The sequence below is a fragment of the Echiichthys vipera genome, assembly GCF_963691815.1.
Source record: "Echiichthys vipera genome assembly, chromosome: 15".
NCBI classification, from domain to species: domain Eukaryota; kingdom Metazoa; phylum Chordata; class Actinopteri; order Perciformes; family Trachinidae; genus Echiichthys; species Echiichthys vipera.
Window position 1 is genome coordinate 23,378,507 of NC_139840.1, and position 22,564 is coordinate 23,401,070.

General features: G+C 42.8%; 1 protein-coding gene across 1 annotated transcript in view; it reads left to right on the plus strand.

Annotated features, from left to right (window-relative positions):
* cdh24b (cadherin 24, type 2b) overlaps positions 1-21,778 on the plus strand; it is a gene marked incomplete at its 3' end in the record, with an annotated part of 92,107 nt that extends 70,329 nt beyond the window's left edge. Inside the window, exons 6-13 of the mRNA XM_083929074.1 lie at positions 3,983-4,239; positions 5,879-6,015; positions 9,315-9,436; positions 11,228-11,345; positions 13,338-13,658; positions 16,555-16,762; positions 18,533-19,022; positions 20,777-21,778. Of these exons, the coding sequence (XP_083785200.1) occupies positions 3,983-4,239; positions 5,879-6,015; positions 9,315-9,436; positions 11,228-11,345; positions 13,338-13,658; positions 16,555-16,762; positions 18,533-19,022; positions 20,777-21,778 (2,655 nt within the window). The remainder of the gene's footprint in view (positions 1-3,982; positions 4,240-5,878; positions 6,016-9,314; positions 9,437-11,227; positions 11,346-13,337; positions 13,659-16,554; positions 16,763-18,532; positions 19,023-20,776) is intronic.
* Between the last annotated feature and the right edge of the window lie 786 nt (positions 21,779-22,564).

A 22,564-nucleotide genomic window follows, 5' to 3' on the forward strand; every position in this document is an offset into this window, starting at 1 on the left:
AGGATTATCTGTGTTTGTTTTCTCACGCGGAGGAGAGATTGTGTTAATCTCCTCAGAGGGAAAAAAGAGAGAGAGATGGAGGGAGGATGAGAAAGAGAGAGAGAAAAGAGAGAAGAGAGACCAGTGTCTTGCTCATAAGTTGAAAAAGGAAGGCATGAGACATCTGAGAGTGAAATAAGACAGAAGACGAGAGACAAGTGACAGAGGGAAAGGATGGCGGCAGAGGAAGAACAAAGTCAAAAGGGAGATTTAGAAGAATCTTTGTTCTCTCAACTCTGCAGTTGTGCTTGTTGGCAGAATTGTCCAAAGCTGCGTTTGTCATCAGACAAATGTGATGTATGATCTTGATTTAGAATTCACAAAAACAAGAAAGAACTCAAGCTGCCAAGGACAGAAGGGTGCTGAACACACACACGCACGCACGCACGCACACACACACACACACACACACACACACACACACACACACACACACACACACACACACACACACACACACACACACACACACACACACACACACACACACACACACACACACACACACACACACACACACACACACACACACACACACACACACACACACACACACACACGCACACACACACACACACACACACACACACACATACTCATAGGTGTGCACAAGTATTCAATCTTTTTACTTTACATCCTTTATTGAAGAGTCAAGGAGCGGCACCACCTCTGTGATTCAAAGCCTCGCCCTGCAGTAATGTGCATTTACTGAAATGCATGCACACATAAACACACACACACACACGCACACACACACTTTCTCAATAGAGCCTGCACGCCTATGGGTTGGTCGCTCTTTGAAGAGATGCATTATGTATCGCCAGTCTAGCATGCAGGTTAGCTAATTAATTTCTGCTAACTGTGAAGCGAATTTAAAAGGGTAATTGTATAGAGAAATTTGAATTTCAAAAAGGATGTTGGGAACATCGCAGGTCAGGAGGAGGTTACACCTGTAGAGCATGTTTGTGTGGGTGTGTATATGGGAGTGTTTGCGCTTTTTTGCGTCAATTAGTTTGTCGATTGTGTTTTGGATTTTGAATAGTTTATGCCTGTAAAAGGTCAGAATATATATATATTTAAATGCCCATCAAAACTTCCAAAAATTAAGTCCTCAAATTGCTCGTTTTGTCCAATCAACAGTCCAAAAAAAAAAAGAAACAAATTTGATGATTTCAAACAGAAAATCCTTACATTTGAGAAGCTGGAACCAGTGAATCTTTGGCCTTTTTGCTTGATCATTTAAATATTGTCAATTATCAAAGTTGTTGATGATTGATTTTTTGTCAGCCAACCAAGCAAGTAATGAAATATTTGAACACTTACATATTGCATGCATATTCATCACCATGTGACTGGAGATGCAAGTGCGGGGGGAATTGGGTCTGCGCTGTCAAAATGGTCATCTGTTACCGTTACTCTGAAATGTCTATACATTTATATTTCACTTCTTTTTGATCCACCAGAGCCGATGTCTGTGTGAAAATATTTGTGAGGAATGTTCACAGATGGGCAACAGACAGAAAAACACGAAATAATAGAAAAACGTTCAGGTCGCCGTGTGATAAGTGCTTCCTGTACGGACGAATGAGGGAGAAGGATGAATGTGTGCGTTTGCGGTTTGCTGGCCCCTGTCGCACACACACCAGGGAAAAAAGGGATGGGTGAGGTTGCGTAGAGGGGCTGGGTGATGGAGTGTGTGCTGGATGGAGGGGAGAGGGAGGAGGTGGGTTGATGAGTGTATGCTCACAGTGTAAGTGACACCTCTCCTCCCCAGACAGATTGTCTCTCTCTCCCTGTAATGGGGACCCTGTTAAAGAACCATTCCCTCTGTCTACCCACCTAAACCACCGTCTACAAACACACACACACACACACACACACACACACACACACACACACACACACACACACACACACACACACACACACACACACACACACACACACACACACACACACACACACACACACACACACACACACACACACACACACACACACACACACACACACACACACACACACACACACACACACACACACACAAACACACATCTCCACAAAGCATTCTTCATGTTTATTTATCTTTTCTGCAGAGATATTCCCCAAATTTCCAACATTTCGATGTCTTTCAATTCAACCTTTTCTCTGTATAATATTTAATCAATCTTCACCTCTTTCTAAAAACTGCTGAATTTCTGTAAAGCGGTTTACTTTGGTTTACAGCTTAGAGAGAGGCAAGAAAAGAGACGGCAAAATAGAAAACTAGAGATCAGAAAGGAAGGAGAGGGCGCAAAACGAGAGGATATCAATATTCCCACTGCCGCTGGGATTCTCAGAAAGATGTTTTTTTCCTGTTTGAATCTGACAGCGAATATTATGCATAGCCAGGGAGGCTATTTATCCTCTGTCCAACATGGCTCTCTGCGCCAATCATACTGAGAGGATTCATATGCACACTTACTTAAGAGACACACATGTACTGACAGAGGATCTGAGGACGAAACAACAATTTGTGTTTGCACACAAACCCACACACCAATACCTCAAACAGGTATTTTGAAAGCCGACTCAAACATGTTGCATCTCTGAAATGTAATCAACAGCAGGTGTATGTCAGGGCCTGTGTGTGTGTGAGACAGTGGATGTGTGCGTTTATCTGTGTGCCTCTACCCTCACTAACAATCATCTCCGCAAACCTGATCAGAGGCTTTTCACTTCAGAGTCGGCCCGCTGGTGGGAGCGCGGTACGCAATCACACGGACACCTCAGACAAATAGGCTTCATAACTTCTCTGTAACAACCAATCACTGGGGCCTGAGCCTTTGTCCCAAATGAAATCTCTTCTACCTGTGTAGATGCACGGATACAAAGGAATATTTAATGCTCCTCATAGTCAGGTGGGAGTCTCCATGGTGACAGTAGAGTCGCCATGGTGATGGAGATGATTTTCTAAACAAGGGAAGAATTGTGTGGATCTGTTTTCAATTTCAACGTAGGCAAACTCTATTGCTAACGGCAACGATCTGTCGACACTGCAGCTATTGCTGAAAGTGAACTACCAAATGGATTCACAAAAACAAGTTTCACTGCCATAATGTTTCACAGAGTCTACTCCTACCAACATGTTTGTAACATAAAGCAAACACACTACCTGCCAGGTGTCCGCCAACACAGTTCCAAGTGTGTTGCCAACACCGCAGCAGCAAACAATGCTCGAGTAGGATAAAACTTTAAAAGCATATATATCCAAAGTACCTCCATCTGTGCTGCACGCTGGAGATAGCAGCACTAATCTTATACAACTCCTACGAATACCGCATCAACATTCAACTTCCTGACGGTGAAACCCACAAAAACGTACATATCCTCTTGTCTTTGCATGTCAAGAGTATCAACAACAACTCCAAGCAATATCAAACCAACATCCAAACATGGAGTTACTTCAGTTGAGTGTCAACTCTTTGAGCATCTGAAGTCTCATTGGCAATGCTATAACATCAACACCTCATGAATAACTTTTCCTACTTCACACAAACCCACCATCTAAGCATCCACCCCACAACAACCTTCAAAGTATCACTTCAAAATCTCCAAATCCCACACCATGGAAGATAACCATGGTATTATTTACTCCCGATCATTTTTCAGCTGATTTTGGATGTGACCATTCTCTAATCCTGCAAGCTGTTGGCGGTTGGAATAATTCATTATTTGTCAGCTCTCTGCTTTTAATATGTAATTTAACAGTCATCTGTGGAAAATGTAGTGTGAGAAATTGGACCAAATGAAAGCAAAATACATTTGATTGGATCTGATGTTTGTAACTGACATTTTCATCATTTCTTGCCGCTAAAAAGTGTCACTATGAGTCATTTCACTGTCAGTACATATAACCTGTTATTAAACCTTCTAACTAACCCTTCTGTGTTGTCCTCCCCAGGCGGTCGACTACGAGAGCCGGAGCTCCTACTCCTTCTCTGTGGAGGTCCTCAATCCCATAGTGGATCCTCGCTTCTTGCGTCGAGGCCCCTTCAAGGACCGGGCCTCAATCAGAGTAGCAGTGCTGGATGCAGATGAGCCTCCGAGGTTTTCCCGAGCCCGATACCACATGGACGTTTCTGAAAACTGCCCGCCGGCCTGCACTGTGGGCCGTGTCAGTGCTGTAGACCCAGATACTGGTCTTACCAATAACATCAGGTAGAGTAATGGGCATTTGTCCTCTTTTAGCTTACTGTTTCAGCAGTACTGTTTTGTAGGCCAACGTAGAAATTAGCATTGCCCTGAATTTTCCATTTTGGATTTTTTTTTAACCAAAACTAAGCTCTGTGGAAAACAAGCATTTATGATACTTGTTTTGTTCAGCAAAAAGGGTAAATACTATTGCCAAAAGTAAAAAGCTAATGTCAGGCTATAAACAAACTATACCACGGTCGCATGGCTACATCACCACTTCCTACAGAAATGCTGACTCATTTCCATGCTTTAATGCAGCACTCAGTTATACCTTTTATTAAGGTTTGTGGACAGTCTTGTATTAAAGGAATATGAACAGTTGCATTGTTGCTGAGAGTTAGCTAGCCAGCTAGCCTGACAGTTTTTGCACAGATTAAACAAGACATGATGAAATAAATAGGCTTTAGAGATGCTAATAGATGGATTATTTACATTTGGACACTAGCTGTTTCCCCCTCTTCCCAGTCTCTGTGCTAAGCTAGTCCAACCATTGTGGGCTGTAGCTTTATTATACAAACATGATACTAACAATCAGGAAGAGAGCAGTGAGCGCATTTCCCAAAATGTTACTTTAAGTATTCACTGTTTATGAGATCATAACAATATATATCATTTTATGTACAACAGAAGAGTTTCACTGCTAGGTAAAATTCAAGCACTTAATGGTGCTTATTTAATGTTTTAGAGCAGTGACTTTCAAAGAGACTGTGGGCCTCCCCTCAGACACCGACATAACTTTAGACTACATCAAATACATAAAGGTATTTATTCGTTTCTGACTCTGGGAAAGTGGGAAACAGTAGAATTCCCCAAAACTGCAGTCGCGCTTACATTTAGGCTATTCTGTGTGATCTTCTTTTGATAGCTAATGTAATAACTAATTTAATGCTTTTCCACTTCCATTTATCGAGCCTCCCCTGAAACAGTTTGGAGCCCACCTAGAGAGGCTTTGAAAACCTGTTTTGATTTGCTTTTTAATATTGATTGTTGAATTTGAGGCACAACGTTTGTTAAGCAAGTGGTATGAAGTTGTTGCTTTTTTGATAGAAACTTAAACTGAGCTCTTCAACTGAGAAACAAGACACAGCAGTGAGAGTTAACCAAATAAATATAAGCCAACTGAATGCTCCCTTGAGCTGACGGTAACCACATACGTTTTTCAGGTCCAATCCTTTCACTTGTGTTTGCTGTAGGTTTTGTCTGGGAGGCAAGTGATTTGCCTGTAACAACCACAGAAAACCGTGTCCCAATTAGAACCGGCAAAAGTGCTGCGAGTGAGTGTGTGGTGAGGAATGATAGTTGGTATGTTCATGGAGATATTTCGATAATCTCTGGCACTTCAAAAGAGCTCCTATCAGCTGTGATAATCTCCCTATAATAATTCTTCGGCCATTTGAATGCAGACTTCCTTATCGCTCCCTCGCACACTTGCCCCGTGTGCTTCTTTCACTCTGCCCCCCCGCTGCCATCCCTGCTTGATGCTTCCCTTCACTCTTTCTTCCTGTGCTTCTCTCTGTTCCGTTCCTCATGTCACTCACATCCATCTTCTTTTTTCTCAACACAACTACTTCCTCCTCCTCCTTCCCTGCTTTCTCTTCTACAGGTTCTCCATCGATCCTCAGTCAGATCCAGAGGCTCTGTTTCGTATCACCCCAGACACCGGCCTCATCACCACAGCCATGGAGCTGGACCGGGAACGCGACCATTGGCACAACATTACCGTCATCGCTACTCAGAGAGGTCAGAGGTCACTCTTTGTACACCACTAAGCACTGAGGCACCCTTACAGCGTGCTCACACTGTCCTTTTGGCCGCGGCCAAAACCGGTTTTTCAGCTAAAGTCTAGTACCTTTAAGTAGTGTGAGCGCACCCGCTCCGCGCTCAACTGGGGCCAGCTGGGCCGCCACGGCCCGCTTGAAAGAGGTGGGCTTTAGCGGAGCCGTTTGCACATGTACGAGCACGAGCGTGCGCACGTGCACGCGCACGAGCACGAGCCCTACGGCAGTAGCGTTATGTCCGCCTGTTCGGACATGTAAATAGAAGGACGGACCATGCGCGGACATTTAACAACAACAACAATGGTGGTGAAAGGTTCACGTTGTGTTTACTGCAGATTTGGTCGGATGAAAATATTCAAAAACAGTCGACAAGACGCACAAAAACTCCGAGGTCTGTGGAAAGATTTGTAAACAAAGCCACACACACGCGATCAATGCGTGTGACGTGTTACGGCTTGAAGGCGTATGGACAGCAAGAAGTATTGGCCGAGGTCCTGGTAGTGTGAGTACAAACGGGGCTGGGGCGCGGGGGGGAGAGGGAGGGGGGACAAGTACCCTAAAGTCCGGGTCTCGGTCCGGGAGGATAGTGTGATCACGCCCTTATTAGAGTCCATTGGATCATCTCTGTTAATAATACTCTTAAATGAAACCAACATTTTACTGCCACTGACACCTGCATCCACTGATGATGGGGGTCAGGGTTGTGAGTGTAAACTCTAAATTGTTCAGTATCTGAAAATCACAGTATCCAGTGTGTGATGCAGTTCACTAAGCAGCTTAGCACTTGAATCATCAAAGCATTAAGGGGATCGCTGTTTGGTGCCTCACATAGTTTGTTACAGCTTGCCTGAGGATCAATTGATCTATACTGTGAGTTATCTGATGCTGCCATAGATCTGTTCTCATAAGGATTCAACTGGAAACAAAGAATTACAGCAGCAAATCGAACACTACCAAAGCTTTTACAGGCGCACTGTGGTTGCAAAGGAAAAACGATAAACACCTTTCCGTTTCCAAGCAAAGAATCCGAACATACACGGAGGCACTTCATAGGTTGTATGTCAATCAGGAAAACACCCCAAATGAACAAAAATGCAGATGTAACGACATTCCCGAGGTTCATTTAGTGGCTGTTCTTGAGCGTTCAACCATGAGATTGTTTCGCCAACAGCTATTTCCAGGGTCGAGAATGAACTTTGAAACAAATTTATGGTTTTTTATTACAGTGATAAAGCAGGAAGCACTGGTGTTGACCCTGTCAAGTACATCAATTCATAGTTGTTAGCCATTTGGAGATGTCCCTTGAGAGCCGTAGTTGTGGCCTTGACAGTGGGAAATGGGAGAGAGCAAAGACTGCAGTGACAGTCTGAGAGACGAAACAAATAGTGTGGTTTGGTTTAAAGGATAAGACAATATGTATATTTTTGTTATTGTCTACAAATGCCATGAAAGGACCAATAATGTGTAGGTCTCAATACTTTTCGATTAAAACTTCCCTAATCTGTCTGTGGCACTCATTCCCAAGCCCATTGTTTCCCATTGTAAAAAAAGAGTCATAAATATATAGTGTGATTTTTTTTTAATGGTGAAATAATCTCCTAAACAGCTGGGCAGTGTAATTTTCAGTAAACATCACTTCAACAAGAGAAATAGTTCTAGTGAGAGTATTCATGGCAGCACGCCTACGCGATACTGACTCACAATGTGGAAATGACGTCTCACCCGTCGAGAAAGTCTGGCCTCATTAATGTGTTTTTAACAGTTTACAATGGAAATTTATTTCATGGAGGAATAAGATATACACACACTCAATACTTATAGAATCAATTCATTGTTGATTTAGGACTTTTCATGGGATTTGTTGACAATCAACAAAAGAACAACAAAAATATAGAATACCACCAGGGCCCGTATTCCCAAAATACGGGCCTTATTTCCTTGTTAAGTCTGGATGACTTTTTAAAATTAACACCAGCCTCCTGCTTAATCCTGGCTACGTTCTAATAGTCACTCCTGGCAGGTTCCCAGCTATTTGGATCTTTTTCTCAGCCCTATAAAACCCTCAATCAAACTAGTTGGTTTAAAAGTGAAAGTATTGCTGGAGAATGGTGTCCAGAGGCTGCTTTGTGCAAGGAGAGGAAGTTGTTTTTCCTGCCAAGTCTCGCTTAGGTCAAAGTTAATCTTTACTTAAAATCTACTCAGGGCTCCTTGTGGCAGCTAGTTGGTGGGACTGTGAAGGCAGCACAGTCAGTGCCTGTCTTGAATAATGAGCTCTATCTAATAAACAGACAGTTGGAGGCTGTACTGTTGACATAAAGCACAGTAGGATCCTGCCTTGCCACGGGCAGGCCAGCTCACCCAGTAGCATTACAGCAAGAGCTCATTTTCAGCTTTTCAGCCATGGGAAGCAGTCGCTGTCATCCATGACACGGTGTTCCTGCTCTAGGTTTGAGAACACGGTGGGTGGGTGTCTGTGTGTATGTCTTAAGTAATTACAAATACAGAATGTGTGGGCCACTGTGTTGCAAGGATGCCTGCTTAGATAAATGAGTGAAGATGTGTGCTGGTGAGCCGGCATTGTGTCTGAGCCCTGCACAAGAGCAGCCCAAAATGTGAATGTTCAGCTCAGAGTGTGACTTCAAGCGTGGCTGTGAGAACTTCATGTTGGAGTGTGTGTATATATCCAAGTGAATGGAGTGTGGGAGACCCTGTGCCAATCCATTTAAACTGTGCTCTTGTGTAACTGCATGCAGATTGACTGCTCTCTACTTCCCTTCTCTCCACTTCCCTTCTCTACCTCCTCTCTCTTTCTTAGAAGCACACACACACACACACACACACACACACACACACACACACACACACACACACACGCACTCACACACACTTGACACTGTGAGATGCTTTGGCTAAGAATGGAACAGTTTGATGTGGAAAAATTTGTCTGCTATGGAAGCATCAGTCGTACTCCAGCTGGGAGCTTTAACACAAGCCAAATGAAACCAAATGTACTGCTGTATATTTAGCCAATTGTGTGTTCACTAATGTGATTTGAGTGCTGTTGAAGTTTCTGGACAGAGACTGAATAGCTTGATCTTGCCCCTGAGGACAATTGAATGCATTTAATGGAGTGCAAACGTGGCACCTCTGTGTGCACATACACAGTTGTTGCATTGGCGAATTATATTCATATATTTTGCTGCCCGCATGCATCTTAGAGTGCTGAATTGTAAGCTGTCTGTTTCTCATTGGCTCTTTCAGACAATCCCAGCCAGGTGTCCAGAGTTCTGGTTGCAATAGAGACTTTAGACCTGAATGACAATGCACCTGAACTGGACAGGCAATACACAACTGCCATGTGCGACTCATCCTCCATTGGGCAGGTCAGTATGTTTTTAAGTGACCTTTTATGTGTCAGTGTATTTGTCTACATGAAGAGGTCTGTCCTAAAACTACAATTAGTGTAAGAAAAATAATTTGAATAGCCTCTCTCAAATTGTTCAGAGGAAAATGGGAGGATCCCAGTGAAAATTGGTGCTTTCTATTTGTCCTTTTTGGCAGGAATATGACAACACAATTTGACGTATAGCTATTATCACAGGTTCAGCTTTTTGTTTCCTTGCTTCTTCACGCCCTGGAAACTATATTTTGGCACTGCTCGTGTGGTGATACTAAATGCAGGTTCCAGGTACTTTCAATTGGCCGGCAGCGCTGAAGATTGTGATTTTGTCAAGAAGCCGATTCAAGTTCCTGAATTGGAAAAATGGCTGTATTTGTGTCCCTGTGTCTGAGCAGGTGTCAGCGTGCATTGCTCTCTGCCGAATTGTCTTTACGATATGTCCAACAGACATAATGACAAAATGCACAAACATTGTACTTTATGTTCATGTACAAGTCTATAATCTGTAAACTCCACATTATTTTTGTCAGACAAGGAATTAGATAATTGGGTTATGTTCATTTATTTCAAACAGTGATGTCTCCCAGAGACACATAAAGTACTCTGAACAGAAGCTGTTTCCATTCAAATAAGGATGCATATTATACTAAGCCGCTCTTTCTCAAGTTTAAGAGTATATGCAGTCCCCTAGTACTTAGCTTTAGCTGTTCAGATAAGGCAGCATACAGTGAACCCATTCACCATGGAGGCAGGTGCGTCCTCCATGGCACACAGCTATTCGCCTTGTAATTAAACTTAACTCTCCTCTCAGGCTGTCTCCCTCCTTCCTGCCATCCGTCTTGCTTTTTTTCTGTGCTTGTCTGTGTTTCTACATCATAGTGTTCTTACTTGATCCCATCTCAATTATAGAAATCATCTCCGTGCTCCTCAATTTCTCCTTGGAAACCTTCTTGATCTGTCCTCCTCATCTTCCACGCTGGCTCCATCGCCATCATTTGGCCCATCTGTTGTTTTTTTTTACTGGCGTTTTTTTTTATTGCTCCGCTTGTGTCTCTGTTGTGTTGCCACTAAATCTGTGATTCTGTGGCGACGACGTTGATTTGTTTTTGCCTGTGATGTGCATGTTTGTGCTTGTGTATACTGTTTTGTGAGTGAGCGGGGAGACGTTTCAAGAAAGAAAGATTAGGATACCGTCAGATGTGTTAGGGTTGTGTGTATGCACGTCACTGTATGACAAGTCATTAGCCAGAACGTGTTTGAATATTCACACCCAGCAACTGATAATGCGACTGTACACAACAAATGTTCTCAAGGCTTAGACACACTGACTAACTGTAGTGCATGCGGCATCCTTCATCCTGCATTCAGGCGTAACTGGCTCTCGAAAGCATTTCTGAAAAGACGTCTTGCATAATGACCAGAGTTTTTCATTAAGAATAAATTACCCATCAGCTTAGGCTGCGGGAGATGTGTTTTTTTATTATTAATTTTGTTACAATTGCCACTGTATGCTTGGTGCAGATGCTATTACTAAATTGAAAGTCACACTGGATGTATTTGTGAAAGGCGATTCACATCAGACAGTTATTTTTTGGGTGTGTGAGTATCAGACGTAGCTCTTTGGCTCGTTTGGATTCCTGTTGATGTGGGCTAATAGTTTGTAGCTCTCTGTGTAACTATTTCTGCCATAACCTTCTTTTTCTTCCTCACACACACATGCTCACACCCTCCCCCTTTCCCAATCTCCACTGCTCTCTCTATCTCCGGGTTTCAGGTGGTGCAGGTGTTACGTGCGATTGATAGAGATGAGGGAGGGAATGACAGCACTGTGTATTTCAGCATCCCTCCGGAGTCCAGTGCTGCCCTCAACTTCAGCGTCAGGGACAGTGGTGGTAGGCACTCAATCTTTCCCTCTCTCTGTATATCTCTTAATTCCTTTTTTTGTTCCCTTGGCAGAGACACACTGTTGTTTTTCCCATTTTTTAAGGCTCTTAATCCCACATTTTCTTTCCGCCTTTCTCCTTCCATCTTCGTCTTTTCTCCCATTTTCTCTTTCTTTTACCCTCTTCCTCTTCTCTCTGCCTCCCCCTTCCCTTTTTCTGTCTCTGCCTCTCTCGTCTACCATCCATCTCTCAACTCCGGTGGCCCCATTGTTTTGCTTTGTTATGCCCCTCTTTTATTCGGCCCCGTTGTTTGCCTTCCCATATCCTCTACATCCATCTTCTCCTCCCCTCAGTCTGTATACACACTGTTTCCAATGAAAAGCTTTTGAAGAAATCAGAGCTGCTTCTTTTAATTCACTTCAGCTCAATTGAATTTAGCTACTTAGCATTTGTTTCTTGTACATTCTCTGTCTCTGCTGCTTTCTTTGTCCCGTTTCTCTGCACAAATACGCAGACGTACTGGAGTGAAGTACACATTAGTTATTAATTATAGATGTACAGTACATTGCAAACATGTAAACATACACTTTCACACATGTTGGGCTTGTAATTCGTGGAAGTAATGCACTTATTGATTATTTGCGTGCAATGATAGACATTAAAGGGATATTTTTTATTAAATAATAATAATGTACTGTGCTACATTCACAAATATGTTTGTATGTCCCTCTAGATCATATTAACTTTTTTTGTACATAGAATAATTAAACAAAATAATTTTTCCACAAATCCTGTAAAAAAAAACAGTCAGACAGGGTTTCACACCAAAACACATTGTTTGCATCCTCGAGGCCTTACAAACGTGCTGAATAAAACATAAAATATTTGCAAAGGTGAAGTTTTGGAATATTTGTAACCTGCATAATTTACTGTGCAGTATGTCCTTTATTTCACAACCAGAGCACCACAACTTTTTTTTGCATTTACATTTTTGTAAACCTTTATGTCTGCAGGCGACAATGACTCCAATGTTAAATTATAGAAGTCAATATTACACGTTCAGAGTTGGGAGATCATTTTCTGCATGTTTGGCAGTAAACCCTTTCAGTGTAATTCAAATTCAAAGTAAGGATTACAGCAAGTTTAAGCAAATTGTACTATTTCTGTATTCTGTCTCTTGGTTGTGCACACATCCTCGGTTATGTGTTTACTGACTTTTGTACCGTAGATATTTATCCATCTTAAATCTGATATCTGTATCTGATGTCACATTCAGCAGTATCATTTGTTATTCCAGTAGCTGATGAGCTGAGAACTCATTGACTATCATTTGCACCATTGGCCGGCTAATTGGTCCTAAACTTGGCAAAACCTCAAGGAGCAAACCTGCTCTGGTTGGACTGCCGATCTGGAGGATAAACTCACTGACATGTGGAATCAAAGGCCTCTTTGATGTGTCATCCAAGAGCAGAACAGAGGAAAATCAGAACATGTTCTGTTCCCTTACAGACAGCTTGTCTGACAAAGGCATGCTGCAGTATTTGCTTTGTTAAAAACACTAATGATTTAATCTGGGATTCGAAACCGAGAAGATTGTTTTGATAATTGAGTCATGTTTACATGACTTTGCAATGCCTTTTATGCAGATTCAATATTTCCACACTGTTTGTGTTCCCTCTTATCTGTGGCCTTATTTTTTTGTATCCTTTTAAATTTAATTTAGAAGAAATCTAAAAAAGAACTCCCCCGCAGACACTTTAAAGCAATTTTGTCCAAGAGTGAGAAGACTGGGACCCATTTATTGTTGCTGCTCTCTGTCCTTCTCAAGGGTTCTGTGTGTGTGTGTGTGTGTGAAAACATACGAGCCTCATACCTTGGTTGTATAAAACTGTTCAATTTGAGTCATACATGTGCAAAAATAAACACAGTGATGTACGTGGATCATTTTACAAATGGTAAATTGCACCATGCAGTTAACAATGGATGATTATCGTCCTCCAGGCCCCACAGCAAGCCTGGTGCTGCTGTCCCAGCTCCAGTCGCTGTCCCGCTCCGCATCCTCCACCCTGACACTCCACGTGCCACTGATTCTGAGGGACGGGACGTCCGGCCTCACCAGCACTGGGACAGTCACCGTGTCAGTCTGTCCTTGCCTGAGAGGAGGGGCACGGGCCGGGGAGAAAGGAAAGGACAAACAGACAGAGGGCGAGTGGGACTGGGAGAGAGAAGCGGTGTGTCTCCCTCAGCAGTCCACGCTACCTTCCCCTGGGCTCAGTACCGCCGCCCTGCTGGCTATCCTGGCTTGTGTTGCCACGCTACTGGGTAAATACTGTGATACTTAGGATATATAGTGATGAGATCACCATAAATCAATAACAACAGTGAAAATAAAAAGTGTAATTTCTGTCCCTGCAAAGACCCTCACTTATATAACCTACATCATGTTTTTACTACAGCACTTAGCATTATTTATGAAGTCATATCATTAACATTTACTGCCTGTAAAGGAGTTTAATACTAATCTACAAATAAAAAGATTAGTAAATAGTGTTTAGGGCTGTTTACCCTCCGCTACATCCCTGGATACTTAATCTGCATATGAAAATAATTGGGCAGCAGCGTAAATATTTTTTCTTGTTCACAGCTGCTCATAGCAGGGTTTACTTTTCCTCCCAATTTTGGTCGAGTCATCTCCTCTGGCAAGGTCAGCACTAATCACTGCTAAAATAACAATTCTGAGCGATTATCTAGGCCCTCAGGTTTTTGATGGCGGCATAATAAAATGTCACTGCCACCTTTGCAGAAACTCTCAAATGCTCAATTGGATAATGTCTAGGTGCTAAGAAGGCTTTGGCTCGTGGCCAGCAGCATTGTCATTTCTAATCAGTCTGTTGGATCACTACTCATGCCTTGTTGATAGGGGCATTATCATTCTGGAAGAGACCAGTTTAATCAAGAAGGAAACGCATTGTGGCGTGAAGGTGATCACGCAGAGTGGCTTTCGGTGGAGTTCAGTCCTCTAAGAGACAAGGGCAAAAACCAGACCAGGAAAAACACAACTTTAAAGCATTTGCCTCAAGTTTGTAGCTTTGCGATAGAGACACAGTTTTATTCCAGTACAAAAGAGTTTTTCTTATCTTAAGGAGGTTCATGTTAATCATATACAACATATCTGGGTCCTCTCAAAATGCCAAATGTTCTAACAGAAGCTCAGACAACAGATCCATCAGCATCCCATCTGGTTATTAAAGAGGCTTGGCATACATACATACATACATACATACATGCATACATACATACATGCATACATACATACATACATACATGCATGCATACATACATGCATACATACATGCATACATACATACATGCATACATACATACATGCATACATACATACATACATACATACATACATACATGCATACATACATACATGCATACATACATACATACATACATACATGCATGCATACATACATACATACATACATACATACATACATACATACACACATACTGTACATACATACATACATACATACACACATACTGTACATACATATATAAATACATACACACATACTGTACATACATACATACATACATACACACATACTGTACATACATACATACATACAGACATACTGTACATACATACATACATACAGACATTCATACATACATACTGTACATACATACATATGGTAGATATCAAGCATATCATATTTTCCTATGAAAAATAGAAATGCATGTAAGTCATGGCATGAAGGTGAGCCCTCAAATTGTTCTGGACTGGATTTCCATCTCCTTTCAGGAATCACTGGATTAGTTGCATGGAAATCAAATAATGCAACTCAAGCACTATTGACCGTAGATTATTTTACTGCAGCAGCTTCACCTGCTGTACATCTATATGAAGACACAAGCACATGGTGTGCACAGTTTGCACATACACCAAGACGTACAAGTAGACGTCTTTCCAACTGGATCCGGTGCAATTGACTGTTCTTAAACCTCGTACCCTAACAGGGATTGTCCAATCATAGTTTAGCAACCATAACTAAGCCGATGTGTGGATTTCTCTGCATGCTGTAAGAGTTTACATGGAGCTCTTAATAGGAGAGATGCTCACTATCTCAAGGGTTGGATTGGTATTAAAGGACATTTATAATGCTTATTTTCAGATTGTATTTGGGGTTTTTCCTAAAACATATTTACATGCTTTAATTAAAAAAAAAAAAAAACACAATTTGATTTTTCTGTTTGAATAATACCTGTATTCACCCTCTGTCTGAAACACAGAGGGTGTGGAGGCGACGGTCTTGTTAGAAGGTTACAAAGTGCTTTTAGGGGGAAAACAGCACATAAACACTAAAAACAACAATATATAAAAATAAAGAAATGAAAACAACAATGGAATAGTAAAAACATAAAAACACCAAGGGATAAAATACATTTAAAAAAAATTAATGAAATAATAAAATGGCCAATTTAACCTACAGCTGATGAAATCTGCTTTTTAAAAAAAAAATGTTTTCAAGTGGTCAAATTAACAGACCAGTCAATTATTTGATGGTCCTTTTTGGATCTGCCCTATAGGTCCCTTTTTAGTCAGGTGTCTTTTACAAAAGGATAGGTTTTCTATGGTTTGTTCTGGATTTGGTCCAACGTTTTAAACCCATGCCTACCTAAAGTCTTGTACAAGTATTCCCTGCGTTAACTTTACACAAGAATAATATTTCCCCACATTATACGAGATTAACTTATTGAGTTTAACATAAAAAATCTTGTCAAATGACTGCATGACTAAAGCGGAACAAATCCATCTTTTCCAGGTGGATTTTATCACAGGTAACCTTGTTGGACAAGAGCCCTGGGTCAAATGTAGCTCTCTGCTTTAGGAATATGGAATAAGAGTCGTGGGGAGAATAAAGCGTCCATTCCACTGAATGGAGCTCAAAGTCAATTACACAGTGGAGGCTTGTAGCCTGCTGATATGATATACCAGCCCTCTAACCCAAGGCCTCTTCTGTATTTGTTTTCTCTCTCTGTCTCACCTCTTTGTCTGCATTATTCTCCTTTGTTCGCTCACTCTCTCCTCTTCCTCCTTCCATTTATTTCCCCTGTGCCTTCTACACCCTCTCTTGTTAATCATTCTTTTCTTTTTTTTCCAATTTCTCTCCTATGCCTCAATATCCTTTATTCACCTCTGCAGCGGTGAGTGCCCTGTCATTGTCACTGCGCCGCCAGAAGCGCGACTCCCTGTCACCGCTGGAGGAGGATGATGTACGTGAGAACATCATAACATACGATGACGAGGGCGGGGGCGAGGCGGACACTGCTGCCTTTGACATTGCCGCACTCCAGAGCGCCCCGCACAGCTCACGCTCACGAGGCTACCGCACACTGGACAGCAGGAATGTGTAAGTAGGCGGAAGGGGAGCGTGTTTGTTTACATGTGCACATCTTAACTCTTACGTAATTACATCAGACCTCATGGCTGGCCTCTTATTGTGTGTTAAAAAGAAGTTAGGGAGGAAACAAATGTATCCCTTCAGAGTAAAAGCTTTCATCTCAACCCAGCACCTAATTGACCCACTTAAGGAACTGATCGAGGCCTTCACTCCCAGATCATGATCAGTCACCGATCAAAATGCAGAGACAGAAGGCAATCAACCCCTACTGTCCGGGGAGACCACTTTGTTGTGCTCATTTCGTTAAAGCTCGTTTATGTTCTGCTACATCAGAGAGTTGTTTGCGACCACTTTGATGTTTCTGTGAAACATTGTTATTGCCTTTGGACTAATAATTAGCTTAGATGAATACTTGCCATATGGAGAGGCCATAAACAAGTACAAAGGCTCCATTTAGGCTCCATCGGAAATTGCTTCTCGCAATTTATGGAGGTGGACACAACAACATGAAAAAGCCTTTAAATCTAATGCAATCCATCGCAATATCCCTGCTAAAAAGGCTACCTTTGTGATGTTTTTAATGTTTCATTTTTCTTGACTCTTGGTCACATAGGAGCAGAAAGTTAAACTTTATGGGAACTTTGAAGATGTTTGTTTCTCTGTTGTTTGTGAGATCTAACGGAAACCAAGTTTACACATGAGTTTCTGTTGTCATGGGGAGTAGCAGCAGTTTTGAAATGTCTGTTGTCTGTGGCTCTGCAGGGAGCTTGTTAATTCAGAGAAAGTAACCCTGTTGATGTTGTCTTGGATTGGGCTTAGAGGCTACAGATTTTTACAGAACAGGTTTTCTCCGGGTTCTCCAGTTTCCTCCCACAGTCCAAAGACGTGCACGTGTTAGGTTCATTGATGACTCGTAATTGCCCATAGGTGTGAATGGTTGTCTGTCTCGGTTCATCTCTATGTACCCTGGGATAGACTGGCATCCTGTCCAGGGTGTACCCCGCCTCACGCCCAATGTCAGCTGGGATCAGCTCCAGCCCCTCTGCCACCACGACAGGGACAAGCGGTTGAAGATGATTGAATGAATGAATGTCTGTGGTATAATGAATGGTAATTTGGTCTTCATAATAGAGGCTAAAAGTCAAGTTCTCTTGGCCTTGGCTGCATCAGTTTTGACTATCAACTTGATACAAATGAAAACTATATCACTGAAGTTTCCCTTTGATTAGATTTTAGTTAAGACATACTGGAGCAGTTGAGGCTATGCCCATTCACTGTTCGTACATATAACTACAAAAGCCATGTGTATTCCATGTATTAAAACCAGGTGATGTAGTATAAAACCACTAATCTCTGCTAAGTTAGGCAGGTCAGGGTTGTGGTTGAATCCAAAAACACAGGACTTTCACCCGGGTTGCTGGTGTTTGTGTCCAAGAAGTACTTGACCAAACCACAACCTTTTTTTCTTCTTTCTAATCCTAACCAAGTCGTTTTGGTTCCTGAACCTAACTGACAATCTTTATTTCCTAAACGGAACTGTCACGGTCCATTTCCTTTTTGCTGTTTCATTGCGTTAGATATAAAGTCATACTTCTGAAAATATCATACAAACCTGCTGATGAGAATACGTTGACCAGTTATGCACAAGGTCCCAGTCTAATCTACACCAGAGACCTCTATTTCCTGTCACTTTCCTTTGTTGTTCACTCTCAAATAATGTTCCACAAATAGAACTTGACTCACCACTGTTAAACGGAGATTTTGCCTTGTGTCTTACAGACGTTACTCCCACCATAACCAAGACAAAGCTCGCACCTATAGCTGGGCACAGAATCCGGGTGTGGAACACAACTACTCGGGACCAGGAGGACCTCTCTATGGTCGCCTTTGTTACAGCAGCCACACGTTACCAGTTCTCCGCCGCACACCAGGTGGAACATTTGAACCAGGCCTGGCAGAGCTGGGATACCGCTTTCCTGGAGGCCAGCCAGACCACTCTCTGGTAATCCAGAACCAGGGGGCCATGGTAGGGCCGATGGAGTCTGGGGCGGTGTACATCACTCCCACAGACCTCAGCACTGGAAGCCGAACGGGGAGTCGCACAGGTAGCCGTGACGGGACTGCACCCCAGAGTGGGGTAAGCACATCAGATGGAGGAACGCCGAGGACCAGTGACAGCCAAGACAGAGGAGGAGGGACAGGAAACGCAAGCAACTGCACAGACGGAAGCAGCGAGGACAAAGTGAGCCACAGTCAAGATGTGGACTGGGTAAGAAGTACTGCGACCCCGCTTTCACACCAGACACGCATTTATAGTTAAGTTGATCTGATTTGATCTGATAGGAGGCTCTAAATTGACTTCTCCAAAAAAGGGAAGTCAATTTTGTGCACTCTAAATTTAAATAGTCACCTGATCTTCAGAGATGATGAGGAATGACGTTAGAAAATGAATAAAGTTTGTAGCATCCCAGTTAGCTCTTTTGTAGAATGTAATGCTTTAGGTACAGCCTGATCGGCAGGGAAATGATCGCATTCTTTCTGCGAACCACAGAAGCGCACCCTTTTATGAGGTACCAAGTTTCTAACTGACTCCAACTTAAAATTAAGACATTAATAACGTTCAGGGCAAGTGCTCAGGAAGTCAGGTAAGTATATTCAAGTTAAGTATTACAATCCTCAAACTAGTAGGTGGTTGAACACTGGATCGTGATCGTGTCCTGTTTCTGTCCCAAACCAAGATCTTTTCCTAAACCTAACCATGTAGTTTTTTGAATAGATTAGATTTTTTGGGGGGGGATGGGGGCTTTTTTGCCTTTATTTGGAAGTACAGCAGAAAGTATGCAGGTTCTTATGATATAACCCACATCTAATGATATCCTGGATATCGCTCTACCAGGTGAGCTACCGGGAGTCCAAACCAACTTGTATTTATGCCTAAACCTATGTAGCGTCATTACAAGAGTATTTGTTTAAATTTACAATGTTAATCATTTGTTCAAAGCTGCGACCTTGGAGCATCAAAAATGTTGGTATGTAACGGGTAGGAAATGAGAACGGGTTGCAGTGGTTTGAGAACACTCATCAAAACTGTGGTTTGCAGAAATGTACAATGCCAACATTTCATTTTGGCGACAGGATGGTTTAGGTAATGACGTCCTTGATTCCACATTATGCAAACACTGCATAGCTGCAGAGTGAAACTGGCATATGAATGGATTGTGTACTGGTGGATGGATGGATGGATGGATGGATGGATGGACGAATGGATTGATGGATGGATGTTTCAGGAAGGAGAAAATGTGATAGGCATTGCATTGAATAATAAATTACTGTAATAATGAATTAAAATTGAATAAATGACTTGATTAATGTTGGATGGCTGCATTGGAGAAAGCATTAAAGTTAAATGAATGCCTTAATTATTAAATAAAATAAGCAAACGAGTAAGTAAGAAAGTAATTAAGCGAGTATAAAATAATTATTAAGGTCAACCTGATATACTCCTGCAGTAATTGCATCGCTATGATGTTTTTCATGTCCATACGGTAGCAGAAATGTCCAGGACAATGCTGGTAGAGGATGATGAGTCAGACACATCAGCACTTTTATATCCTGCTGTTCATTATCTTTTCTGTGTTTTGTTTTATTTATTAGGCCATAGCAAGGCTATCTGGCCCTTCCCTTTTTTAATTTTCAAATATTTTATCTCTCAATCACTTCCCTCTCCATCTCCCTCTCACAGTGCAGTGTTAGCTCATTCTAGTGTTCAATTAATATCTCTGACTTCTTCCAACTCTGCTCAATGTCTATCTCTCTCAATCATTTTTTTTAATCATCACCATCTCCTGCTTTTCCTCTCTTCCGTGACTTTGTCATCACACTCCCCCATCTCTCTGCTTTTATTATTCCTCTCATTAAACAATCCTTCATCCCATTTTGTGTTACTTTAACCAAACCTAACAGTACCACACCCAACCCCAACCCCAAACTGAAACCACTCGTGCTCGCCTACGTCCCCTCCAGGTGCAGTCGGAGACATTACCCAGGGAGCATCACCTCGTCATGACCCGATCTGGCTCCATGATGGGCCAGGGTCACGCTGCAGGAGGCTGGGTGTGCGACTCTGCTACCCTCCCCTTGGCGGGACGCAGAGCCTCCCGCACCGGCTTGTCCCCAAAACGCACAAGCTCTGGTCAGGCTGAATCTGAATCCAGCGGAGGAGGAGGGGGGTGTGGAGGTGGAGGAGGGGGAAATGGAAATGGGAATGGGGGCACCTCCACAGATGGACAACAGCAACCTACCAGTGGACCCAACTATGCCACTGTCTTGCAGGGGGAGGTATCTGGACAGAGGGACTACCCCGGCAGCTTGGGGAGAGGAGGACTAGAGATGGGGAGCAACTTTGTGGTGGCAAGGCCAGACAGGGAGGGCGGGGGGATATCATCTGTCTACCCAGAAGCAGCTGGCTTTATTGGGGACTGGCGTGATCGTTTTGGTCTGGGAGGATACGTTTTAGGCAGAAGAGATATGACACCCCAGCTTTTTCCCTTCCCAGGGCAGCCTCGGGGAGCATACGGCGGTGTTATGGGCTTTGGGGCCGGCTGGGTTCCAGGAATGGAGGCTGCGAGAGGACCTCCAGGGCCTGGCGGCCCCTCCTTGGCACTGAGGGTGGGTGAGTTCCTACGTCTGCGTCTCGCCCAGGTCACTTTTGACCCGTCGCAGCCACCATACGACTCTGTGCAGGTGTACGGCCTAGAGGGCACAGGGTCCCGGGCCGGATCACTCAGCTCACTCGAGAGTGAAGGAGAGAAGGATGCAGAGAAGGAGGAGTGGGGGGCGGGGCTGGAAGAGTGGGGTCCCCAGTTCCACAAATTAGCTCAACTCTTCAAAGACAGGGATAAAGAAAAGGAAGAGAATGAGAAAGATGAAGTGGGTGCCAACAAGGAGAAGGAAATGAAGGAGGAGCCAGAGAAGAGAGAGAACAAAGAGGGAGGGGAGCAGGCTGGAGAAGAGGGGAAAGACTGAGGAAGTATAAAAATGAAATAAACAGGGGCAAAGGGGTAAAGGGGAATAGGAGGATGATGAAAAGGCAACCAGAGCTAGAATAATGTGAAGAGAAGTTAAAAGAGAGAAAGATGAAGAGGCAAAGTAATGAAAAGAGACAGAGAAAAATGAGCCTAGGGAGGGCCGAGAGCGCGAGGGCAGGGGAGGGAGTGATTGATGTAATTTAAAGCAATAAGTGTTGAAACGCTGATATGGTTGAGCACAGATACTGAGACAATGCAGAAACTGCTTCTCCTCGGGGCAGGAACAATTTGTTAAACGCTTTGGACAAAGAAAAACAACCCAAACATCCAAGACTCGATTTAATTCAGCTCCCACATATGGAATGAGAATCAGCAGGAAGCGAGAAGAAAAACGTTTGGCGTTGATGTGTATCGGTTTGCTCTCTGTGTTAGCGTGTGTGTCTGTTTGTGAGAAAAGTATGCGAGGGATGTCCGAGCATAAGTGCATATAGGCATATACCCGCATGCGTGAGCGCATACTGTACGTGTGCATATTTATCAAAGACGGAGCAGTAGCGTCATGGAGAACCCACGATACCCAGACACATTTTAAAGAGAGACTGATGACTAACGATACGAAAACTGCAATATAAGTTTTCGATACAAAGTGTAAACATTCAACGAGGAGGTTTGGAAACTAGGATAACACACAGGATGAAATATGTATTTGAATATAAAGTGAACAGGATGGGAGATGTATAGAGAGAGAAATGGTTGGGGGAAGTGAGACGATTGTACAGAAACT